The following is a 14,331-nucleotide window of genomic DNA, read 5'->3' as shown; positions in this document are numbered from 1 at the left end:
AATCCCAGCACTTTGGAAGGCCAAGGTGGGAGGATTGCTTGAGCCCAGGACTTCATGACCAGCCTGGGTAACATGGCAAAACCTTGTCTCTACAAAAATAGAAAAACTTGCTGGGCATGGTGGTGCATATCTGTGGCCACAGCTACTCAGGATTCCGAGGTGGGAGGATCCCCTGAGCCTAGGGAAATCAAGGCTGCAGTGAGCCACGATCGCACCACTGCACTCCAGCCTCGGCAACAGTGTGAGCCCCTGTCCCAAAAAAAACATATATGTATTTGGTCTTTGACCCCTTTCCTAGCAAACAATTTAAAAACCCTCAGAAACTCCACACTGATGTCTTCTTGTGTGCTAATAAGGTGGCTGGCAGCATCTAGGTAGCTTGGTTATGGAAAGACCAAGACAGGACAAGAGGACTGGGACTTTCGGTCTCCACCCCCTGCCACACCTCCAGGGAGGGGCAGGGCTGAAGGTTCAATTGATCACCAGTGGCCAGTGGTTTATTCAATCATGCCTGTGTAATGAGGCCTCCCTAAAAACCCAAAAGGCCAGGGTTTGGGGAGCTTCTGAATAGCCAAACATGTGGGGGTTCCTGGAGGGTGACACCCCGGGGAGGGCACACAAGCTCTGTGCCCCTTCCCCAATACCTCACCCTGTGCATCTCTTCATCAGAATTCTCTGTAATAGCCTTTTTAATAAGCCAGTAGGGTGGGGGGCAAGGCCCTGGGCCCATTCAGCTCTTATTCATCACTGGGAAATCCATCAATGCCCAACCCTTAAAAAATAATTAAAAAAAAAAAAATTTAGGCAGGGCACGGTGGCTCATGCCTGTAATCCCAGCACTTTGGGAGGCCAAGGCAGGCAGATCACTTGAGGTCAGGAGTTCAAGACCAGCCTGGCCAAGATGATGAAACCCCGTCTCTACTGAAAATACAAAAATTAGCCAGGCGTAGTGGCAGGCACGTGTAGTCCCAGCTATTTGGGAGGCTGAGGCATGAGAATCGCTTGAGCCAGAGGTGGAGGTTGCAGTGAGCCGATCACGCCACTGCACATTAAAAGTGAGACTCCAGGCCGGGCGCGGTGGCTCAAGCCTGTATTCCCAGCACTTTGGGAGGCCGAGATGGGCGGATCACGAGGTCAGGAGATCAAGACCATCCTGGCTAACACGGTGAAACCCCGTCTCTACTAAAAAAATACAAAAAACTAGCCGGGTGAGGTGGCGGGCGCCTGTAGTCCCAGCTACTCGGGAGGCTGAGGCAGGAGAATGGCGTAAACCCGGGAGGCGGAGCTTGCAGTGAGCTGAGATCCGGCCACTGCACTCCAGCCTGGGCGACAGAGCAAGACTCCATCTCAAACAAACAAACAAAAAAAAAGTGAGACTCTGTCTCAAAAAGAAAAAAAAAAAATTAAAACCTGCTAAATATAAGTAAATGTTTCCCTGACTTTTGTGAACCACTCTAGCAAATTAATTGAACCCAAAACAGGAGTCGTGGGAACCCCAAGTTGAAGACAGAGTATCAGAAGTTCTACAGGCCCAGACCTCAGACTGGTGGGAAGGAAGTGGTGGTCTTGTGGGACTGAGCCCTCAACTTGGGGTTTCTGAAGCTCTCTCCTGGCAGGTAGCAGTTGGGCTGAATGGAATTGAATTGGCGGGCACCCAGCAGCTGTCCTGTGAGAAATCCCTTACTTGGTCACAGAAATCTTCTGTGTTGACTGTTGTGCACAGTGAGAGCAGAGGAAAATGGTTTGAGTTGGTTTTTCCACACTCGCTACCTGTCCCCAGACAGCAGGGTGCAGAGCATGCGAGCATGCTCATACCCACCTGGATTGGTTCTCGGGGCCCTGGGGGCTCCTGATCGCCCGCTCAGCACCAGGCTACCCAGTGTAAGGTAGCATCTCATGTGAGCTTGCAGTTCGCTAATTACCAAGGGGTCTGAGCACCTCTCGCGACTGCTGTTACAGTTGGGCCTCCTTCCCCTGTTCACGGCCTCCGCCTCTTCTGTTGGGGCTGCTGTCCTTTGTTGGTTTGCAGGAATTCTTTGCATATTTCAGATATTTGCATATTTCAGATATATTTTCAGTTTTAGATAGAGCCAATCTCTTCTGTCTGCTAACTTAGTCCATGGGGCATTTGTTAAGCTAGTCCAGGAGGTGATGTGAGAGCCCCAGGTGTTCCTGCTGACCACTGTTGCCGCGCACAGGGTGCTCCCCTGAGCCAATAGTCCCTGTTGTTGGCTGCCACTGTGAGACCCTGACCAACAACAAATGACCAAGCCAGAAACACTGCACCTTCTCCCTCCATCAAACCACGCCCGCCCCGTGTCCTGCCACCGGCAGTCCTCCCACCTCCCTCCATCCCCGCCAGTGCTGCCCCCGCCCTATAAAATCCAGGATCCGCACAACACATGGGATGGTTCACAAGTGCTCCACACGGAGCCTCGGCCTCCCGGCAGGCAGCTTTCATCTGAGAGTCACAGGGCCCTTTGCTGTCACCCTGATGGTCCCTCCCGCCCCACTGCTCTCCACCAGCCACAGCGCCTCAGTGGCCCCAAGCCCTCGCTCCTCTGGACCCTTGCATATGCTATTCCCAGGTCCTGAAAAAATGGCCACGCAAAGGCCTCCTGGATCTTCCATGCTTCACTGTTGGGCCAGTACCCACTGTGTGACGTTGGAGGTGACAGCCCACAGGTGGCATTCCATAAACTCTGTCCCTTGCATTCTACTTCCCCAGGGAGGGCTTCCCCTCCCCAGAGTGTGGGTGGGGTGGCAGTAGCAGAGACAGAGGTAGCACATAGGAGCCTAGAAACAGGAGCTTTATTCTCTAATGTGCGTACGGCAAGTTCCTTACACAATCAAGGAAATGGTTTCTCTTTCAAAAGAAAATCCATCCTGCTCAGTCCCACCCACCCTGGGCAGAAGTTGCCCTGAGCAATGCTCTTGGCCCAAAGCTAAAGGATAATGGGAGGGGTGGGCACACACCACTGCACCCCTACAATGCCCAGATGCCCCAGGCCTGAGTCAGCCATGAGAAGGTGCAGCACAGAGCAGTCACCCACACACCTACACCTCCCCTCACAGCCCCAGAGCCAGCCTGGGAGGACATGGGAAGCTGGCAAATGGGGCGTGGCTAGGGCCTGCCAGTCAAGGCCTGTGCTCAGCATCCATGACATCCAAGTACTTGGCTTCAATGATTCGGGGCAGGAGGATATAGCTGCGGGGAGGGAGGGACAGGAGGATGAGCCTGGATCAGAGAGAAGGCAGTGGGCACCCATTCCAGCCCACCCCAGCCCACACACAGGGCGAGGCTCTAGGCCTCTCCTCCCCGCCTGCCTATCCCAGCCCGCCCACTCTCCACTCCTAGACTGGAGCCCCTCCTACCCACTACCCACCCCAACCCGCCCACTCCACCTCTAGGCTGGGCTCCTCCTGCCCACCAGCCACCCCAGCCCACCTACTCTCCACCCCTAGGCAGGACCCCTCCTCCTGGGCACCCAGCCCAACCCACCCATTCTCTGCCTCTAGGTGGGACCTCTCCTCCCAGCCCCTGCCCCAGCCCACCCATTCTCTGCACCTAGACTGGGCCCCTCCTGCCCACTGCCCACCCGCCTGTACCGTATGGGGATCATGGCGATCATGATGAGAGGAAAGATCATCTTCATGTAAGGCAGGGAGCTCATGCCGAAGGTGCACAGCAGCAGCAGCTGCAGCACCTGCAGGCCTGTGAAGTAGTGGATCTTCCTCTGGGGCACCCTCCGGATGTAGTGTGTCGGGGGGTATGTAGTCTGTGGGCAGCAGGGACCGGGTGTGGGCAGGCATGGGGCTGTGTTCCCACCCACGCTGCTCCCTCACAGGGCCAAGCGCTCACCTGCTCCTTGAGCAGCAGGGCCACACGCTGGACAAGCTGATTGCCATCGAGAGAGGTGAGCGCGATATAGAGGAAGAGGCCATAGAGCACGGGCTTGGGGATCCACTGAAGCGGGACTGGCAGCAGCAGCAGGGACAGGCCCACCAGGATGCTGGCGCCCAGCGAGGTCAGCCGCGTCTCCTTCACGTTCACAATCCTGTAGCGCCCCGAGCCACGAGCGTCACCTCTGCGCCCCTGTCCACAGGGCCTCATCCCTCCCTGTGTCCCATGTGGTCAGAGGCTCCCCACTCCTCAGGGTCCATGGTTCTTGCCTGCCTCACACTCACGTGTCATAGATGTGCCCGTTCTCCACACGCTCCTCCACTAAGGCCAGGGCTCGCACATGCAGCGGGGAGTGGGGGTAGGCGGCATGGATCCAGGGCAGCCCAAACAGAGACAGCCCCGTGTTGATGATGGCGAGGAGCAGGAGGTCCCAGTGGTAGGCAGTGCCCTTCACCAGCCTGCAGCAGACGGGCACTCGTGGACAGAGCCCCACAGCAGGGGCGCGGGCCCCACCCACCCCACCCTTGCCCACCCTCCACACCTGTTCTCCGGTGCGTTCACCAAGGCGGCCACCAAGTTCTGCTCGATGAAGAAAAGCATGGACAGCAGGAAGCCGAGGCCCATGGCGCTGCTGATGGCCCTCAGGGACAGCGACTGGATCTGCGCCATCGCAAACGGGCTCTCGCTGGGGTTGTAGCGGAACTTGCTCACTGCAGCAGGCGACAGGCTACTGCTATGCCTGCAGCACCTGGGGAGCTACCCCATGCCACCCGCCGCCCGGCCCCAACTCACTCTCGATTTCCCGGAAGCCATGGGAGCTGATAAGGGAGAAGGCGAGCACCGCGATGGGCAGAGCGCAGTCAGACAGGATCTCGCGCACACAGGGGTGCAGGTAGGGGCTGGGGACAGCAGGTGCATGAGCACAGCCTTTGGCCCATGTGGCCCCTCCCCTCCCCACGCAGCCCCTCACCTCTTCTTAAATTGGTAGAGGGTATAGCCCAGCCAGAGTGTGCCCAGCATGATGAGGAGGCTGAGCACAGCAGTCGCCTGGCCTGAGTGCGTGGCCAAGGGCAGCTCCGTGGGGCTGGTCCGGAAGCTGGCATTGAGGGCAGTGTGGAGGCTGGCGTTGAGGCTGGCACCGAGGCCTGACAGGCTGACCAGGGATGAAGTCCTTTTTGTGTGGTAGTCGTCCAAGTAATGCCCATAGTAGTACTTCCAGAAGACTGTGGACACAGACCCACAGGCCTCAGTCCTTTCCAACATGTGGCCCTGGAGGGAGGGGCTCTCAGGGAGAAAGGGCTCCAGGGGCAAGACGAGGGGACCCTGCCAACATGCCCATGCACCCACACTCCTGCCTACTGTCCCTGTCCCATCTCTGATACCTCATCACAGTCAGCCCAGTGCCTCTGCCACTGCTGATCCCACCTGCGGTGGCCCCATCACCCTCCAGTGTGAAGGCCTCTGCCTTCTACCAGCCCAGGGCCCCCAGAGCACTGCACCCTTGACCACCGGCACACACTCAGCTTGAGCCGGTCCCATCTGCCCCCAGCCAGGGGCAGTGCAGAACCTCCCATCTTGCCTGAGCGCCCTGTGCAGCAGGTAGCTCCCAGACGCACTCACTTTTAACCATGCCCTTGACAGCATCCAGCACAAATGTGATGGAAATGAAGAGAGCAATGATCTCCTCCGTCGACCTGCCAGGAGGCGATGAGCCCCATCAGAGCGGGTGTCGTCAAGGGGCAGGTGGGGGAGGCCTCCCTGAGCCCCTGCACAGTCCCCTGCCTCCTCCTGCCCGGAAGAAGACCAGGGCCCTAGGCCTTGCCTGAGTTTACCCCTGCCCCTTGGGGCAGCGATATGGTGGGGGCACCCCCATCACCCTGGGGTTGCAGAGGGCTGAGCCAGATCCCAAGCTTTAAGGGTCCCAGAAGCTCACAGAAGGGCCAGTCACCTCTTGAAGAGACTCATGACCAGGCTGAGGTTGAAAAAGGCATAAAGTGCGAGGAAGAAACTATTCCACAGGCCTGTCCACGCGTAGAAGGAGCTGAAGTCCAGGTCATAATCATCACAGATGACACGAATCACTGCAGGCAGGGGGCAGGGCGGGTCAGGGCCTAGCAGGAACCAGGGGTCTCAGGCACCATCTCCCGCCTCAGCCCCCACTGCACCCTGGATGTAGAGCGCCAGGGGCGCGGTGGTCAGCAGAATCACCAGTGGCTGCCCGGAGAAGAGCGCGTAGAGCAGGCCCCCGATGCTCTGCCCGGCTATGGTCTTCTGCACATCTGTAGGGGTGGGGAGGTCAGGTGGGCGCTGCAGCCCAGGGCCCTGCCCAGCATACCCCCACCCACCACCTACCGCCAGCCCCTCACCAATGGCCCCGTTTGTGTTCTCGTCATTGAGGGACCCGAAAGCGATGGTGGGCAGGAGGCAGGCGAAGTAGAGGAACAGGGTGGTGGTGATGTATTTGCCCACAGCCTTGTTTTTCCCAATAATGCCTAGGAATGGGGGACGGGAGACAGGGTTTGCTGGGGATGCAGGACAGGCACACGTGTGGGCCCAAGGCCTGGAAAGCAGAGGCCCAGATGACTCTGCTGACGTACCATCAGTGAAATCCAAGGGGTACAAGGGGAACCTGCGTGCAATGTCCTCCCGGATGCCCTTCCCGAAAGGGACAAAGTCCTTGCACTTTGGGGGCTGGAGGAGAGGACAGAGCGCCTGTTAGCCCTGTCCAGCCCAAGCCCCCGCCAACCCTGCCAGTCCATACCGGCCTCCACCCTGTACCTCTGGGTGTCTGTGGGCAGGGAAGGAGACTGTGCTGTGTTCCTTCATTCTCAGCGCCACTGGACCGTGGCTCACCATGGTGAGCAGCTGTCTCTGATGCACCAAGGCCTCCTTGAATTCCTCCTCTGTGCGGGTCTCCAGGAGCTTCTGGCGGAAGGCGATATCCGAGAACATGGTGGCAAATGTGCGCGCCACCTCCATGGCAGTCTTAGTGCTTTTCTAGGGGTGGAGGACGGGAGTCACATCCACCACCCCTGTGGAACAGAGGAGGCCCTGCCCGGGCCCAGCAGCTGGAGGTGCTCTCCCCATCAGCTGGCAGCAGGTTTTCTGTCTGTTTGTTTTTTGTGTTTTTTTGAGACAGGGTCTCACTGTCACCCAGGCTGAGTGCAGTGGCACACTCACGGCTTATTGTAGCCTTGACCTCCTGGGCTCAAACGATTCTCCCACATCAGTCTCCTGAGTAGCTGGAACCACAGGCACGCACCACCATGCCAGGCAATTTTTAAATTTTAACTTTTTGTAGAGACGAGGTCTCACTATGTGGACCAGGCTGGTCTCAAACTCCTGGCCTCAAGCAATCCATCCGTCTAGGCCTCCCAAAGTGCTGGGATTACAGGCACAAGCCACTGTGCCCAGATGCTGGTAGCAGGTTTTATTCCACAAAGTTCAGGCATTAGTGTACTCTGCCATGATTTCAACCAGGTCGGCAGAACACCACAACTACCATCGATCTGTATTTTTCTTATAAACTCCTGATTTCTTCTAAACTCAAGATATTACTTTTGTCCTAAGCAACAAAAGTCTGTGTAATCACAGATAATGAAACCACAATGGAGAAAAATGTTTACCCAGCTACGTTTCCCCAGTGGTATTTGCACTGTCTGCTGGTTTAACTTTCAGAGAGGATCCAAGCCCATCAGGCACTCTGTCTCTCGCCTGGCCAAGGTGAAGCCTGTCCATGAACCATGAACTCATGAACTCAGTGTACGGCCCTCATCACGGCAACCTGCTCACCTAGGGGCAGTGTCTGCCCATCTGTTGCTCAAACTATAGTCCTGGGGCACTGTGCATGTTTGCTTTAGAAGAGGGCCATGCTTGGCAGGGCATGGTGGCTCACGCCCATAATACCAACACTTTTGGGAGGGTGAGGCGGGCAGATCACTTGAGGTCAGGAGTTCAAGACCAGCCTGGCCAACATGGTGAAACCCCATCTCTACTAAAAATACAAAATAATTAGCTGGCTGCAGTTTTTTGGTGGTGGTGGGGGGGCCTGTAGTCCCAGCTACTTGGGAGGCTGAGGCGGGAGAATCACTTGAACCTGGGAGGCGGAGGTTTCAGTGAGCTGAGATCATGCCTCCGTACTCCAGCCTGGGTGACAGAGCGAGACTGTCTCAAAAAATTCCAGCTACTCCGGAGGCTGAGGCAGGAGAATGGTTTGAACTCGGGAGGCAGAGCTTGCAGATTGCGCCACTGCACTCCAGCCTGGGCGATAGAGCAAGACTCTGACTCAAAGATAAATAAATAAATAAATAAATACAAAAACAAACACACACAAAACCCCAAAAGAACAGCTCCATGCTCCTGAGGAGGAGCCCAGTGTCAGGGGCTGGGGGATCTGCCCCTAGGCACCAGGCTTTAACTCAGCTCTGAGCTATTGCTCCTTCTGTCAGGGCACCCTGCTGGGGGCCATGCCCTCCAACCCAGGGGCTGCCCTTCCTCTCACACCAGCATAGTAGCATCTGGGGAGGTTCCCGCCATGTCTGAGATCCCTGAGCACCCCATTTTCACACAGAAGGCTGGGGCAGAAGCACGAGAAGCTAAGGGAAGTTGAAGCTGAAGACCCTGCCAAGGCCTTGGAAGGGGTCCTGGCAATCATCTGTTGAGATTTGTTAAATCCTTTTCCTTAAAAGACTTCCGAAAATTTTATCAGTTCCGGCTCCCACAAAAATCACAGTTTCCCAGCCAGGGGGTGTGTGGCCCAGGAAGGAGCAGGGGCCCTCAGCCAACAAATCACATAGTCAACCAAGTCAAAGAAGAGCTGACGGGGCGGGCAGGCCAAAGGAAGGCTTTGTTGGAATAAGGCTTTGTTGGAATAAGGATAATGGTCAAAAGCATTTCCTTTCAGTCAAGGAAACAGAAACTTTTCGCCAACCCCTGGGGAAATGAGGACTTGCTAGGCCTAGCAAGATGTTTCTGACACACCCACAGGGCCGAGGTGAAGGGCAGGGGAGAGGACCAGGCCTTCAGAGGCCAGGACATGTGGGAGGGGCCCCCAAGGAGAGGCAGGTAACCTGGGGCCGTCCTTCTTCCCCAGGACGTGGCACTACCCACTCACCATCTTGGGTGGGGCCAGCACCAGGATGACGAACCGAACCTCACAGGAATTCTCCCCCCAGTTCTGTGGGCGAACCAGGCGGCTGATGCACACATGCCGCTTCTGTAGGGCCTTCATGGTGCAGCTGGCAGGGGTGAGGAGGACACAGTGCACAGTTACGTCCTGGGGAGCTGGGGCTCCCCCACCCAGAACCCCCTCAACCTTGACCCCTGGTAACCTCTGCTAGGGAGGGCCAAGAAGAGCAAATGGGATGGTTCTTGGCAGTGCTTCAGCCCTCTTCTCCCGAGCTGGTTGGGCCACCAGAGCCCCAGGACTCACAGGTGGGCCAGCCTCTGCAGGGCACAGGGGACACGGGATGCCCAGTTCCACTGTGACAAGAAGCGGGGGCCAAGTGGCCTGGCAACTCACATGATGCAGAGCCACGACTGCTGGTACCGCACCCCTGTCACTGTGGCGGTGACCCCTTGGATGGTATCTGACAGCAGGTGGACTGCGGAAAGAGTAGGCGGAGGGGGGTGGGTCAGCAGCCCCCACCGACGCCCCCGCCCGGGCGGGGAGACCGGCCTCACCTTTACCCTGCATGGGTGCCCCGGCATCGGTGAAGAGCATGGCCATAAGCAGGTCTAGGTTGCAGTCTGGCTCAGCGTTGTCAGGGTCCTGGGCAAAGCGGTGAAGCATGGACCGCAGCACATTATCCAGGGAGGTGGCCGTCTCGTTCAGGACGATGCTGGCCTGCGCCAGGAAGCCATCTAGGTCACGGTGCGCACGGATCTCTTCCTTGAAGTTCTTTAACTTCAGGTACTAAGGGGACCCCAGGGACAGAACCACACGGGCCCATGTATGAGATGCTGTCACTGCCTGGTCCCTGCCACCCAGCCAGCTGCAGCAGCCCAGCCCTCAGCCCTCAGCCCTGGGCTGGTGTGAGCTCCCTGTTGAGCTGCCCCTGGAGGCGTGGGAAGAGGGGAGCAGCAGGAGGACTCTCAGGGAAGCCACCACCTCAGCCCCTAGGTAGAGGCCCCAGGACCACCTGCAGCACGGGCTGCTCACCTTTCGGGAGGTGTGCAGGAGTACACAGTCACCGGAAGTCGCTTCATTCTCTGCTGGAGAAAAGTGGGGAGGGCTCAGGGTGCCACCCTTTCCTCAGGTCTTTCTTAGTAAGGCAAGTCACACCTGCCCAGTCCCGTGCCCTCCCCCAGCCTGCCCCTGCTGCAGCCCCCGTACCCACGTTGGCGGCCTGCATCTTGAGGTTGACATTGACAAAAAAGCGGATACTCTCGCCAGATACAATGGAGGAGTTGGCAGTGTCGAAGGCCTCATCCCCCAGGATCTCCTCTCGGGCTTCAAAGGTGTCATCTGTGTCACACTTGTAGTAGCGTAGAGACCCAGCTGCTCCCAAGAGAGACCCCCCAAGAGCAAGAGGGCCTGGCTGTTAAAAGTGCCGCACACAGGAAGGAGGGGCTCCAAGCCCAAGGAGCAAGGACCTCTGGACTGTCCCACTCTCGGGCCGTGATGGGAGAGGCCATCCCACGGGCCAGGAAGGCAGCTTCTAGTCCTGCTCCAGCCTACACAGGACATGGCAGCTGCCACACAGGGACTCTCCAGCATTCCCCAGCTGCTGGGACCAGGACCCTGCGTGGCTTTGACCCTTCAGTGTGAGAAAAACATGTCCACTCCAGACACGCTGGGGCAGGCACATAATGCAGGTGAGACTGCCTGGCCCCTGCCCTCCCAAAGTAGGGGACACAGAAAAGGCAGAGAAGCTGCAGTATCCACGTGGCACTCTCTCTCTCTCTCACACACACACACACACACACATTGCCTTGTGGGCACAGGGTCTTAGAGTTCCCTCTCCACAGGACGGCAGGTGGGGAGAAGCATCGAGGCTGAGAAACCCAGTACAGGTATCAGACAAGGTCTAGGAAGCAGGAAAGCCAGGGACTGACAGGAGAGGACCCCGGGGCCTCATGTCAGCCCTGCCCCCATCGTGCCCCTCCTTCATGTCCTGGGGGTCCTGGGTAAGGGCACATGGAGAGTGAGGATGTGTTATGGCACCTGTGGGATGTGGGACCCCAGAGTTGAGAGCCTGCTCCCCTTGGTCCTCAATTCCTGCACTGGCCCGCAGCGCACCCCCCTGCCTACAGGAAGATTTCCTGGTAACATGCAAATATTCCTCTGCCCTGAGCCCTGCGGTGGTTCCCTGCAGCCTACGCTTCACAGCCTGAGCCAGCTCTGCTCCCCCTGCCCTGACCAATGGCTCCTCAGGCCAGTTGGTCAGCACCCTAGGCATGCCAGGTCCTGTCCTCCAAGCTGAGGGCTTCCCTCCCTGGAGGGCCTTTTTCAAGACTCACTTGGAACCTCCTCCTCCAGGAAGTCCTCCTAGGTCCCTGCCTCACTCCTGGCCACTGGTAGCCCTTCCTGTCTTGTGGGTCCCCTAAGGTTCCTCACTTGTAGGTACTTCCAGGAAAGGGGCCCTTGTAGTTCAGACCCCACTGATGCCTGACAGACACCTGTGCAGAAACAGAGATGGGTCAGCACCACGCCTGCACCTGCACTGACTCACCCTGACTCATTTCCACTCCCGCCACCAGTTTCCTTGGCACATCCCAGGCCCTGTTCCCCCAGTGTCCTGAGTTTAGCTTGGGCCCCTTCTGGGCAAGAAGCCCCAGGACGTCCTGCATCAAAGTCTTCACGGACTGGTGACCCCAGGCCCAGGCCTGCACTACCTCCAGAGCCCAGAGAAGAACTATTAGGTCAAAAGACACCCTCGCGTTTGGGAGGCCAAGGCAGGTGAATCACGAGGTCAGGAGATCGAGACCATCCTGGCTAACATGGTGAAACCTGTCTCTACTAAAAATGCAAAAAGAAAACTTAGCCAGGCGTGGTGGCGGGCGCCTGTAGTCCCAGCTACTCGGGAGGCTGAGGCAGGAGAATGGCGTGAGCCCGGGAGGCGGAGCTTGCAGTGAGCCGAGACTGTGTCACTGCACTCCAGCCTGGGCGACAGAGCGAGACTTCGTCTCAAAAAAAAAAAAAAAAGAAAAAAGACATCCTTGCTGCTTTGGTTCTGAAGCTCATGACAAACTCCTTCCTCCCCGTGTTAGGCTTGCCTTGTTTAAACTGTATGGTTCCCCTGGCCCGAACTTGTCCTCTGTCCCTCAACCAGCACCCACTAGTCCCCTCCACTGCCCTTCACACAGCCCCATTCTTCCCCCATTCTTTCCCTGATGCCCTGAACTCTACCTTAGGCTTAGTGCTCAGGTCCCCCAGATTAAGGAAATGCCCAGCTGACACTACCAGGTCCCTGGAGGGCTCCTGCAATGCCAAGTCTTGGTCTCAGCTCCATATGTAACCTGCCCACCAGCAGCCTAGCACACAGAGCCTCCACGTCCTGTGGGCCCTGGGTAAGGGCACATCAGCCCTGTGTCTACGCACTGCTCTACAAACAACCCTCGAATGGTCAGGCCACTCATGGGGCTGGGCACAGGACACAGCCTGAAGCCAGCCCAGAGCCATGGGGAGGAAGACAGCTGGACTGGTACAAGCAGGGACAACAGGAAGGTGCTCGAGGGACTGCAGCACAGAGACCTTATATTTCTTTAAAGAGACAACAATAGCCATTCCCTCCAGGGCTGGGTGAGGACAGAGGGATAGGGGCATACAGAATTCCTGGCCCAAGGCTAGTCAGATAACAGGCCATTGTCACAGAAAACCTTGGGGAAGAACCCCAGAGGGTCCACCTGGTCCAAGTAGCCCAGGACAAGGGGCAGCCTGCCCTCTCAGGTCCACGAGGGATCCGTGTCTAGCTTCCTGGAGAGTGGAAGCCAAAAGCATTCCAGCACAAAGCCACAGGACTCTGGTGGGTAGGCTACACGCCCTGGAGGCTTTTGCCCAACAAGCTCTCTCTGCACACGCATGCTCCCCTAGAGGTACTCACTTGAATCCTCAAAGTATCCATTCTGCGACATGCTGGGAGAGTTTTCTGCAAGGGAAGCCAAAAGGTCACCAGCCCCATGGACCAAGCCCTGGACCTCCTGTGTACACCTGTCTCCCCGCCCCCCAACCTGGCTGATTCCTTCACTCTTCCCAGGGATGCAACTCAGGCCACCCTAGGGAGAAAGCGAAGCAACGGACATTGCTCAGGAGGGAGCCTCATGGGGAGCAGGGGAAGCCAGTCTTAATCTCAGAAATTCAATTCCTTAGCCCATCTTCTAGGGGCTGCCCAGGCGGGTCAGAGGTGAGGAGACGTTCTAGGGATGTCTTTCCACCGAGTTGGTACTAGTACCATGTTCGCTAATCCAGGCTTTCCTGACAAAACCCTGCCCCGCTGCAGCGGGAGGAAGGGACAGGGCCTGAGCGCGCCTCTCCTGCTCTCTCCTCTGCTGCGAAGGCGGGGGATCTCTCTGCATATCCCTCCTCTCACTCTCAGACCGGTCCTGAGGGCCATAAACGCCCATTGCAGGCGCAGTTCCCCCGACCCCCGTCACGCGCCCCAGGTCACACGGGGGCCGACAGGCAACGGTCTCCTGCTCTGGGACCGCGTCCCGACAGCCGGTAAGGCGGCGCAGTTGGTCCAAAAGGGAGAACAATTGGGGGTGGGAGGAGAGTCTGAGGGACACAGGGGTCGGGGGAGGCTGCGCCCTCCCTGGGCCGGGCCCCGGATGGTCTCGGCTGTTTCTGCCTCGGTCGGAGGAAGGAAGCGACAGGGGGGGCCGCGTGCACGAGAGGAAAGCGCCTCCAGACTCGGAGACCTGGGGGGTCGGGGCGCAGGATGTGAATGTAGGCGTGGGGCGGGAGCCGGTGCTGCATCCTGAAGTGGGGGGCAGGGGCGCTGGGGCGCGTCCCAGGCCGCGGGAGGGACAGCGGCTGTGGGCGACGAGGGTCTGGGAAGGTTGGGCCGCTGCACACTCCGTTTCCGTCCCGGCGGCCCATGTGCAGGTAAAGGGTCGTACAGCCTGGCTCCTGGCCGGGACCCAGGGCTGGCCCTCGGGTGTCAGAGCAAGGGAGAAACTGCTGCGGCCGCGTAGAGCACGGTCAGGGGTCCCGGGACTCTGACCGTGGCGGCCCCCACCGCGGCGCCAGGCGGGAAGATGCCCGGGCGGAAGGTAAAATGAGACCTTCCGAGGTGGCGGCCCGCCGGGCTCCCAAAAGCTCCGCGCTTGGGGCACTGGGAGCCCCACAGCTCCGCCCTGCCCACTTTCGAGCTCCCCGCCCTCGACCCGCTGCATCGTCTGCTCAAACCGCCTAAGAAATTCAAGACGGCGACAGCAGAGCTCTAATGAAACCAAGCGCGCAGTGGCCGCGAAGCCGCGCCCGGGCC

The 14,331-nt window shown here is 58.3% G+C and overlaps 1 protein-coding gene across 1 annotated transcript; it reads right to left on the bottom strand.

Moving 5' to 3' along the window:
* Positions 1-2,794: 2,794 nt before the first annotated feature.
* On the bottom strand, positions 2,795-13,468 carry SLC4A11 (solute carrier family 4, sodium borate transporter, member 11). Its single transcript, XM_011943314.1, has 20 exons — positions 13,297-13,468; positions 12,949-12,993; positions 10,239-10,403; positions 10,065-10,114; positions 9,587-9,818; positions 9,426-9,507; positions 9,018-9,141; positions 6,683-6,901; positions 6,502-6,595; positions 6,271-6,396; positions 6,070-6,183; positions 5,853-5,985; positions 5,525-5,598; positions 4,875-5,127; positions 4,697-4,803; positions 4,446-4,614; positions 4,189-4,362; positions 3,863-4,058; positions 3,610-3,779; positions 2,795-3,208 (listed from the first exon to the last, which is right to left on the bottom strand). Exons 1-20 carry the CDS (start codon positions 13,466-13,468, stop codon positions 3,139-3,141), a joined length of 2,769 nt encoding a protein of 922 aa, XP_011798704.1. The 3' UTR covers positions 2,795-3,138.
* Positions 13,469-14,331: the final 863 nt, after the last annotated feature.

This window comes from Colobus angolensis, unplaced genomic scaffold, assembly GCF_000951035.1.
Source record: "Colobus angolensis palliatus isolate OR3802 unplaced genomic scaffold, Cang.pa_1.0 Scaffold219, whole genome shotgun sequence".
Lineage (NCBI taxonomy): Eukaryota > Metazoa > Chordata > Mammalia > Primates > Cercopithecidae > Colobus > Colobus angolensis.
Note: the sequence above shows the minus strand (reverse complement) of the source record. Positions and strands in the feature narration are given on the sequence as shown.

Coding starts and splice junctions, on each gene's coding strand:
- SLC4A11 (XM_011943314.1), bottom strand. CDS start 13,468: ATGGGCGTTTATGGCCCTCAGGACCGGTCTGAGAGTGAGAGGAGGGAT. Junction 9,819..10,064: donor TCCTGCACACCTCCCGAAAG/GTGAGCAGCCCG, acceptor GGGTCCCCTTAG/TACCTGAAGTTAAAGAACTT. Junction 5,128..5,524: donor TGTCAAGGGCATGGTTAAAA/GTGAGTGCGTCT, acceptor CTGTGTCCACAG/TCTTCTGGAAGTACTACTAT.